General features: G+C 39.5%; 1 protein-coding gene across 3 annotated transcripts in view; it reads left to right on the forward strand.

Moving 5' to 3' along the window:
• LOC143099210 (NACHT, LRR and PYD domains-containing protein 3-like) overlaps positions 1 to 10,591 on the forward strand; it is a 43,081-nt gene extending 32,490 nt beyond the window's left edge. For all 3 annotated transcript variants that reach the window (XM_076262292.1, XM_076262290.1, XM_076262291.1), the window contains exons 10-13: positions 215 to 385; positions 620 to 793; positions 7,149 to 7,195; positions 9,014 to 10,591. In XM_076262292.1, coding sequence (XP_076118407.1) covers positions 215 to 385; positions 620 to 793; positions 7,149 to 7,195; positions 9,014 to 9,549 — 928 coding nt within the window. In that variant the 3' untranslated portion in view covers positions 9,550 to 10,591. The remainder of the gene's footprint in view (positions 1 to 214; positions 386 to 619; positions 794 to 7,148; positions 7,196 to 9,013) is intronic.
• Positions 10,592 to 10,884: the final 293 nt, after the last annotated feature.

The raw sequence follows: 10,884 nt of genomic DNA on the forward strand, positions 1-10,884 counted from the left end.
CTGATCAAATATCTTGTCTTGTAAAGGTCCACATTCATGAAATCTGACATGCTGCATCACTACTATATTTTTATAGTATAGTTTATATAGCTTAACAAATTTACATCTAAACAGGACAGTGCATCTAGTTTTCTAATACTGATACATTTGACATAGTAGTATATTCATTTTACTTTGTCAATGTAATTTGCTTTTCTATTATTTTCTTTTGCAGACTTGCTGACTGTAACATCAGTGGGAAATCCTGTGAAATTGTGACCTGTCTTCTACAGCCAGGATACTCCCTGATAGAGGTCGACTTAAGTCACAATGACCTTGAAGATCCTGCAATCCATCATCTCTCTAAAGGATTGGTTAGTCCTGATTCTAAACTGGAGATATTAAGGTTGGTGTTAAATTAGGGTACTTAATAAATAAAAGTCCTATTTGAGAAGGCACACAGTGGAACATTAACATTTTCTGGAAAAGAAAAAGACTGTGCTAGCCAGCAAAAAAACATTTTTCCACCAGGATGTAACCTGGTTTCACTTGTGGCATTGTCAGTAGTTACAAACATCATTACTATATAAATCACGACTGATACTCTCTCTCTCTCTCTCTCTCTCTCTCTGTCCATTAGGTTGTCAGGTTGTCTAATATCAGAGGAAGGCTGCAGTTATCTGGCTTCAGCTCTGACATCAAACCACTCCAGTCTAAAAGAGCTGGATCTGAGCTACAATCATCTTGGTGAATCAGGACAGAAGCTGTTATCTGCTAGACTGGAGGATCCTGACTGTGAACTGAAGACACTCAAGTATGTACAGAGAACCCACACCTGTAGTTGCATAACTTCCATCTGAATGTAGTAGTTATGTACCTTCTCTCTGTTGTGTAATGATAATGCAAAGCTGTTACGTCTCTATGACACCCAGCCGTTTATTTCTAAAAACAACAGAATCACAGGTTCGCAAAAGAGCTCCAAGTAGCATGGAACAAGCTACTGAAGACTGATAACAACAGAATCATTAGTGTCTCACAGGTTCACAAAAGAGCTCCAGGTAGCAAAATGAAGTCAGAAATTGTTCAACTCACTGTTAGCATTGTTAGCTCACTTATAGCATGAGCTAGGCTATTCATCTTGGCTACTATCAGACTAGCAAGCTATCACAATGTGGTGAACAAAGCAAAAATATTGTTTAACCCTTTAGCCGCCAGGGTTTAAAAAGAATAAATTGGATTTGTACATCAAAATTTCAAAAGGCCATGGCTTGCAAGTGGTCAGAGATAAAGTCCTACTGTAAATGTGAAAATCATTTAGTATGAACAGAAGTTTATGAAGGGGGTAAATTTACTCATCTAATTTGCATATTATGACGTCACTGGATGGTAACCACCGTGAATTATGCACATTTCAGTAAATACTAGATGTTGAACATATTTGAGCAGTTTTACTTTCTTTTTTTGTCATTTCACCGACATAACAAATGAACAGGAATACAGTCACATGTAAACCAACAATAGTAAAGTATTACTATTACCACAAACCTTATTCTACTATACAATAAAGTAGCCTGGTCAAATCAGTTCCTATCGCGGGTGACTTTTGTAGTTCTTCAGAGCCCTATTTTTACTACCCCTGCTGTCTTTACTACGTCCATTACGGACACTATCATCACCTTTACCACTGGCACCTTCAGCTACGTTGGGCAGAGGGTCGACATAAGCTTGGTATGCTTAGTGAACACTGTCGGAAAGACGCAAATGACGCACCTCCATTCACAGACGCAGCGTGACTAGACGATCGCTCATATTCTCCAAAAGGCAGATATTCTCCTTCAGAATCAGACTAGGTAAATAACAGACCCAAGACTTCATCACATGTTAACTTTTTCTTCAACATTTGGTGTATTTCTGCTTCAATTTGTGCAAAACTATGGCCTGCATTGCTTCCGTGTTATGGAGGAAATGCACGTCTTCTTATGTGTTTCTCGTGTGTAATCGCGTGTAATACCACGTCCATTACGGACACCATCATTACTATTACCACTGGCACCTACAGCTATGTTGGGCAGAGGGTCGAAATAAGCATTGTATGCTTAGTGAACACTGTCGGAAAGACGCAAATGACGCACCTCCATTCACAGACGCTCCGTGATTATCACTGCCAATAGATGATCGATCATATCCTCCAAAATGCAGATTTTATCGTTTGGTTTATCGACTTCATCACACGTGAATTTTTTTTTCAACATTTGGTGTATTTCTGCTTCAATTTGTGCAAAACTATGGCCCGCATCGCTTCCGCGTTATGGAGGAAATGCACGTCTTCTTTGTGTGTTTCTCGCGTGTTTTCCCATGCTTCCTGAAAACTTTGAAAAAAAAGGTTGAGCTTGAATCGAAGCTCTGGGTGTCTGCCAACTAGTGGTCAAGAGTACAAATGAGATTTTACACTGTACTCGCGTCTATCGTTTGTTTTATTCAGTAATGACGCTTGTCGCAATATTGCGACATGGGCGGTTAGAGGGTTAATATTGAAAATGAGACTTTTACCAGACTTGTATAAAAAAATATAATCAAAATTAATAAATAAAAAACTAATAATAATTATAGCTTTATGGAGAATTTTACAAAGAAAATAAAATAGTAATATCAAATCTTGTAATGGCAAGTATAACTAGAAATGTAATGCCAGAGGAATTACAATAGTGGATGGAAAGCTGCTGGCTTAATGTTGGTGGGGAGATTGCTGAAAAAAAACATTGAATCACTTAATCTTTGAGTTCATACAAACCTTCTTACCAAAAATCCTTGTGTGTCAGGCATTCTTGATATCACACTCAAGGTGGGTTTGACCTAGACTTGAGTCCATACAAATGTTCACACCAAATTTGAAGCATGTGCGTCAAGCCGTTCTGAAGTTGTGACACAAGCACAAAAGCTGGCCTTTGGAAAATGTAGTTCAGAGAAAGCCTAATTGTATGCAATGCAATAGGCTACCTGCAAAACGGGGCTTTCAGTTGGTGTTGATGATTGCTCCTTCTGCACCCAGATAACAATTAGTCATTGAATCTGTGTTAAATCAAAATAACTTGTTCAACGTTAAAATCATTGAATCAACGTCACACTGCAACATTGATTCTAGGCTACATCACTTTTGCACCCTTCATTAATATTGAAATTCTTACTACAGATCAACGGTATTTCCACTAAAATGAATGTTGAAACAATGTAGAAATTACAACCAAACTAAAGATCAACGTGATTTCAATGCTATTTCAATTGATATTAAACCTCAATAAACCACTATTAGCCTAATCTGGCAAAATGTTGGGAAATTAATATCCTGCTTTATCTACAACCAGGATAAATTTGGCTAGGCCTAGGTATGTCTGGTTTAGGCTACACAAGCTTGCATAAATAACCATCGACAACTTGTTGTCAATTAAGCAAGTGCATTTATTCACTCTTAATTTAGAAATTCACATGTGCTGTGCTTTCCTGCCATCTATTCAGTAGGCTATAACATCCATAACAGTTGCAGTCAGCCTGATCCTCCAGTAGCAGAGTGAGGCGGCACCTAACACAATTAGAAGGGGAAAAAAAATAGACAGTTGTTAGATAAAGATGTTCAACTGAACAACAAACTAACAGTAGTACTAGGCAGTAAAAGCCCCGGTAAGAACCAAACTAGATTTTGTTCAAATCTACATACCATACATATGGCTACTGAAAAATATAAGGTTAATTTATCAAATGTTATTTTGAAGTATTAAAAAACATTGTTGTTTAAGAATTTTTGGACGAAATGGGTAATAAATTGAGGTTTTACGATACTGAATCCTCAGTTATTGCTTAATCAAGTTATGAACTTACTTGACGTAATACCAATATTATCAAACTTACTACAGTTAAACGTAACATCCTCTCTAGATGTAGCAGCTATGAGTGTGTTGCAAATAATTGATGACAGGTAACGCCAGCTTGCTTGCTTAGCTTACTTGTCTAGCCGAGTCGTTAAAAACAGATACTCCATTTGAATAGAAAATACTAATTAATTGTTACTTACATTGGATGTGGTAGGAAAACGTCTGTTTCATCGTAGTTTGTTGGACGAAGCAGACACCAAGAACGTAAACTGTCTTGAAGAGAATTGAGCAGTGTGTTTCAAAAGCGTAAAAAGAAAAGGTTATAATAACTAGATGTACCGCAAAGCGGTACAAAATATGACCGCCGCCCAGTCCAGCACATTTTTTCCACAAAAATAAATCACGCAAAAAGGCCTATATGATTCTAACTGTCTCACTAAATTGCATTATCCACACTCAATTCTCACTGGTATCTGCTAGACAACAAGTACCAAAACATGATTAGTTCATAGATTTCACATGTAAAATTAATTTTATACAACCCCACCCCCATCTTGCCTGTTCATAATTCTGAGAAATTCTTGAATTGTGTGCATGTACATGTTTATGTTATGCGTGTGTGTGTGTGTGTGCGTGCTTGTGTGTGTGCCTGCGTATGTGCCTGTGCATGCAAGCGTACATATGTCTACTGTGTGAGTATGTGTCATACGTATGATTACTGTGAATGTATGTATGTGTGTGTGCGTGTGTATCTGTTTGTGCACATGTGTGCATATGGAATGGGTTTACATGACCCCTGGAGGCAAACATACGCAAAAAATTGGTCATCCTAGGCCCTACGTTTCTCAACATATTCACAGAAAACTGTGTCTGCCCTACCCTCCTTTCAGGGGGTCCAGTCCAGTGGGGGGGCTACAGATCAAAATGAAAAACGATGGTTCCATGCTATCCATGTGGGGTGACATGCCCACCAAGTTTCGTGTACCCCGGTCTTTCAGTGTCCCGGGAATCCTTGTTGGTGTACGGTCACTAAATGTAAACATAAATTATTTTATTGTAAGGCCCCTCATAAACGAAAGTTCACGAAACTTGGCATGCATTCAGAGGGCAATTTCGTGCAGTTTTGACCATGTCAGCCAGATATATGGTGATGAAAACACCTAGGGCCCTATCATGACATTCTAAAGTGCATCGTCACTCGTCAAAAGTCTATTCAAATTTAGTAGGATGTCCAGTTCACATTGGGAGGGGTTTCGTTCTCAAAAGTGGAGCGCATGGCGTAACAAGGTGTTCCTAGGTCTTTTAATCAGTCATATGGGTGTGTTTGGGGCGTAACATCATTTTAAACCAATGAGAATGACATCTGTCATTCCCTTTAACGGCGCAACGCACGATATGTCAAATAAATGCATCTGTATTTTGGCATTCAACGGCGCATTTGAAGGAGGCTGCTTGCGAGACCGTATGGCATAGTCATTCTTAAACCATGCTTTACTAAAACCTAGCATAGCCTTCACGCATTTGCACTCGTCTATTATTTGAACTCATTGGCAAAGTGAAACTAACTTCACCAAGGAGTCAGTCAACGACAAGACAGTTATATGCAGTTACTTTCACTATTGACTGACAATGGGTTACGGGTCAATGGGTTACGAAAACCTAGGCTGGAAAAAGCCACACTTACCCTAATGTTGCTCAAATGACTGAATAAAACAACATTTATCCTGCAGAGGAGTTGCTTATATCTCGTGACAGTGCGTCTTCAGCTGTGCTCCATACGTGTCTCTCGCCTCTCCCCTAATCACTTTTAACCGTCATTACCAATTTGCAAATGATGGTGAATAACTACTCATCATGAGATGTACAGTATTTCGTAATATCTTTATTCTAATTATGTTTCCCATTGTAATCGTGCAATTTAATGCTTTACATGGACGTGCGCTGGTGTGCATTCATGAATGATAGAAGGATGGTGCATGCACCTGCCATGACTGTTGACATGCGCTCTTAAAATAGCATATGAACAACTCGCCATTGACTTCTGACCAGGTTTAGGTGCTGTATGATAGCGATTTTTAGACAATGCGCGAGTTCCCTCCCTAGGTTGTTAATTGCAACACCCCTGGGCGCAATGCTTAAAAAATAAAAGTGCAAAATACCGAATTCAACTTTCCGCGGGTGAATAACGAGTATTACGCCATGCGCTGGTGACCCAAAATACAGCCCCTAATGTTTTGCTTTTTAATTTTTAACTAGGTGGCGCTATACATGAAATAAGTGGTAATGGGATAGGTTGACATGCCCCCTTAAGACCAACATAGAAAAAAAAGGTGGACCTCCTAGGCCCTACGGTTCTCGAGATATTCACAGAAAACTGTCTCCGGCCAACTACAGGCCAGTGGTGTATAGTAACATAAATTAATTTATTGTGTGGCCCCCCATGAACGGAATTCCACGAAACTTGGCGTGCATTCAGAGGGTGTCATAATGATCCTACGCTTCCAATTTCGTGCAGTTTTGACTATGTTAGGTCACAGATACCTGTGATTACAACACCTCATTTTTACTTTTTTGTGTTTAACTAGGTGGCGCTATACATGAAATGAGTGGTTATTGAATGGGTTGACATGGCCCTTTGAGATCAACATACAAAAAAATGGTCCTCCTAAACCCTACGGTTCTCGAGATATTCACAGAAAACTGTGTCTGCCCTACCCTCCTTTCGGGGGGTCCAGTCCAGCGGGGGGGCTACAGATCAAAACGAAAAAAGGAATTTCCATGCTATCCATGTGGGGTTACATGCCCACCAAGTTTCGTGTACCCCGGTCTTACAGTGTCCCGGGAATCCTTGACGGAAATTTGGACATGCGAAAAAGAAAAAAAAAATCTGACTAAACCTATATGACCACCGCGCAGCGAAGTGGCGGTCATAATAAGAAGAAGCCAGGAGATTTCATGATAGTGTGTTTCAATATAATGTTGTTGAATTTAAAGATTTCTTGAGTAAAGAAAGCTTGATGGAGGAACATTTAATCAAAAGTATTTCTCCATAATCACTTCATAATTTATGTCCTATGATTATCAATCCTTTAAGACATATTGATTTGATTTGTGGGGATTCTCTAAAACATCCTCATGTCAAACTAATCCTGTGAGAATAGGACTTGATGAAATCCCTATTAGTTTGACTTGGTGAATTAAATTTGTCAATGAACATGCATCTCTCTCTCTCTCTCTCTCTTTCTCTCTCTCCTTCTTTCTCTTTCTCTCTCTCTCTCTGTCCATGTATATTTATTTTCTCAGAATGGACCATTGTGCTGAAATGAGATTAAGACCAGGTGTACAGAAATGTAAGTCTTCAGTTTTTTTCTTCTTTGTTCTTGTTCTTGTGGGCCATACAATCATTTTTGATCTTGCCCATACCATCCTAGCAGCGACATAGTGGAGGCTAAAGGCACATGAACAAAGTTTACACACTTCCTATAGTTCTATATACCTTAACTGTTAATACTATTAACACACCTCCAAATAAAGTTCACACACCTTCAATACAATTTTAACATTCGCTACAGTCATGTACTACTGTTACTAATGCCCATGGTTTGATTTTGAACTTGCAATGCCCAAGCATCCAAAATTGCACTGCATTATTCACAAACATTATGCTCATTGTGACCAATCACATTGTCCTCTCCTGCACCTGACACATCTGAATTAGGCAGCTGTCAATCTGAGGTAGATTATTGTAACATGTCGATACCCCTTTAAATACAATCTGTGCCCCTTTAGTAAAGACAACCACATTATGCTTTTATTTTGTTATGGGATGAATGAAACATTTTAAATTGTTCCACACTGTCAGCTAATATTTTGCCACTAGCAACCTACATCTGTCCTGTCTAACACTTGCATTTTCAGCTCTGAACAACACTGTTCAGTAGTTATTTAAAGCAAAAGTTGAATGTGTGTTTTATTTCATTTGTCTCCTCCATAGGTTAACATGGCAAAACACACAACTCTTTCTCATTTGGGGTTGTAGTTTACTTTTTTTTTTACTTAGAATACATGAGGTTTACTGCCAGGTCAGGATGATTGAAACAGCTGTAATACAGCAAGTAATACATGTTTATGACATAATGCTTATGTTGTTAAGGGCCATTCGTTTTTTGTCATAACAAGTAAGGGTTAGGGTTAGAGGTAGGGATGTAACGGTATGAAAATTTAACCTCACGGTTATAGTGACCAAAATTATCATGGTTTTCGGTATTATCACGGTATTTCTAAAAGTGTGTTCAATATATTCAGAAAGCACTGATAGGCCTACACAAGCTGAAATAGTTTCAAAAAGTGTCCCGTTCACTTTTTTCTTCATGTTTAATTGGCTATGTGCTTATAGCTTAACTTACCCTACCATAACTTGGAGATTGCTATTTCTGTTATTTGGATGCAATGAGTGAGACCAAAGTAAGTGTTCAAAATAAAACTTTAGGCTACTATATTCTCCTCATAACGTGAGTGGAATGGATTTAATGTGGACGCAAACATAAAAAGACGCAGAGTGGCTACATGATACAGTGCACGTTTTGCGGTGAAAAAGTTCCGCCTTTTAAAATCAGGTGTAGCCTAATCCGAATCGTAGTTAAAACCATCAATTAGACAACAGAATCAGTAGGGTACCAGTTTTGTTCCATTGTACCAGGCCTAATGTATGTCAAAAGCAGGCTCGGATGAAGCTGGGAAGGATTAAACACACGGTTTCCACACCACGGTAATCAAGAGTGATAATCATGATATTTGAAATGAAAACGGTAATTATTATCGTCAACATTTTTATCGCGGTTTACCATTATACCGGTAATCGTTACATCCCTAGTTAGAGGTCATGTGTCATGACAGCGTCATGTCACTCTTATGTAGATACTGTCAAGTAATGTGTTACCGTATCATTTTATTTAACTTTGGTGTAGTTGGCAAATAAGCTAATTACCAAAACCAGTTGTCATGTTCCTTTATGCTTTAGCAATACATTTGAATGCTCCCTATACATATAGTCCATGTATGAGTTACTTTATTTACAATTGATCTGTATGTTTTATGTATGGTGTAGCAAAAAGAAGCACTGATCATGTTCTCTTCTCTATCCTCTCCTCATGTCCTTTTGTGTGCAGATGCCTGTGATCTCTCACTGGACCCAAACACAGCACACAGAGATCTCTGTCTCTCTGAAGAGAACAGAAAGGTGGTGTATGTGACTGAGAAGCAAGACTATCCTGACAACACAGAGAGATTTGACTGCTGGCCTCAGGTGCTGTGCAGAGAGGGTCTGTCTGGACGTTGCTACTGGGAGGCTGAATGGAGTGGGAATGGAGCTGATGTAGCTGTGGCCTATAAAAGCATGCAGAGGAAAGAAGGGGATAATGCTAGCATGCTCGGATATAATAATAAGTCCTGGAATCTGGAGTGCTCCAATGGAAAATACACTGTTAAGCATAATAATGAAAACACTGACATACCTGCCCCCTCCTCCTGCTCCAACAGAGTAGGAGTGTACCTGGACTGGCCGGCCGGCATTCTGTCCTTCTATAGCATCTCATCTAATACACACACCCACCTGCACACGGTCCACTCCACATTCGTTGAGCCCCTCTATCCTGGGTTTTATGTTTGGCCTGACTCCCCAGTTTCCCTGTGCCAGATCACGTGAACTTGTGATGCTGAAGTAACACCAGTCACACATTTGTTCACTGTTGATATTGTACAAATTTGGCAGGTCTGTTGGTGGTTAGAGTGTGATGGTATCAAAACAATGTGTTCTTTGTGAAAAGTGATGTGATCATTGTCAAAGTTAGCCTTTTTATTTTCATTGTACTTAATAAGCTGTACTGTATTCACTGTAAAGCTCAGATATATCTCATGAGTACCTAAAATATGGGTTAGCCTCACTAATTCAGACTATGTATACAGCCTGATTTTAAATAATGTTTCACAAAGCAAAAATAAGATACAGATGTACTTGTTGTGACACCCCAGCTCTATCTTGCTGGGTTCAGTTCTCTCTCCATGGCTGGCCTTATATTGTTTGTGGCCTGTGTCTGTTCCTCCTGCAAGTGATCAAGAGGGAAACTGTGGAGCTTGTGAGTTCTGCTCAAGTGTGCTAATTGGATGGTGGATAAAATCAGTGCTCTCCAGTTTTCTCTCTCTCTCTCTGCTTTCTCTTCTCTCTTGCTTCTTCACTTTTGCACTCTTGGTAGCGCTGGCTGCAGGCCTGCTTCATTTACCTTTTTTGGACTGTCCACATGCTGACTTACACAACAGTTTTGCTTTGCCTTACACAGATTGACTTCTTGTAAATAATACATATATAAAATATACTTTGGTGTGGTCTCCCATTCATGTTGCTTAGATCAGCGTTTCTCAACCTTTGGGTCGCCTGACGTTCTGAAAGGGTCGCGGACTGATTTCCGATGTTTTTTTTTTTTTGAAGTCTACAAACTTCCAAGCCCCCATTATAAGATTATGCTATCTGAATCTGATTCTGCACATGCTTACATGATTCTGCAAATGTATCAACATATCCAGCGTCACTTATTTTGGCGGCGAGCTACACTGGTCTCTTGCAAAGATCTATGCTAGCCTGCTTGTGTAATATGCTATGATGGATAGATTTCTTAAAAATACCGCTAAATCCCCTGTATGTGTAGTGACAAATACATTTATAAATAAAACAAATACATTTATAAATAAAAGTACAATTTGTGTAATTTAGTTGATATATTACTTTGTGCAATAACCTAAGCAGGAGCAGGATGAGGTCCAGTGCAGCGGCATTGACTCCCAGAGACCTGGTTGGAGCAGAGCTGCTGGTCCTCTCACCTCTGACCTGGTTGGAGCAGAGCTGCTGGTGCTCTCACCTCTGAGGCTGTAAGAGGTGCAGAGGATGACGGACTCTACGCCAGAGTCCTGCCCAAGTGTTCCAGAGAGTCTGCAGGAGCAGAAGAAGAAGATGACGTTCAGTACGCCAGTGTCCGGTTCATAAAGA

The sequence above is a fragment of the Alosa pseudoharengus genome, unplaced genomic scaffold (assembly GCF_046254945.1).
Source record: "Alosa pseudoharengus isolate Yale_2024_CS ecotype anadromous, Long Island Sound unplaced genomic scaffold, YU_APseudo_1.1 YU_APseudo_1.1_scf_25, whole genome shotgun sequence".
In the NCBI taxonomy this organism is placed as follows: Eukaryota; Metazoa; Chordata; class Actinopteri; order Clupeiformes; family Clupeidae; genus Alosa; species Alosa pseudoharengus.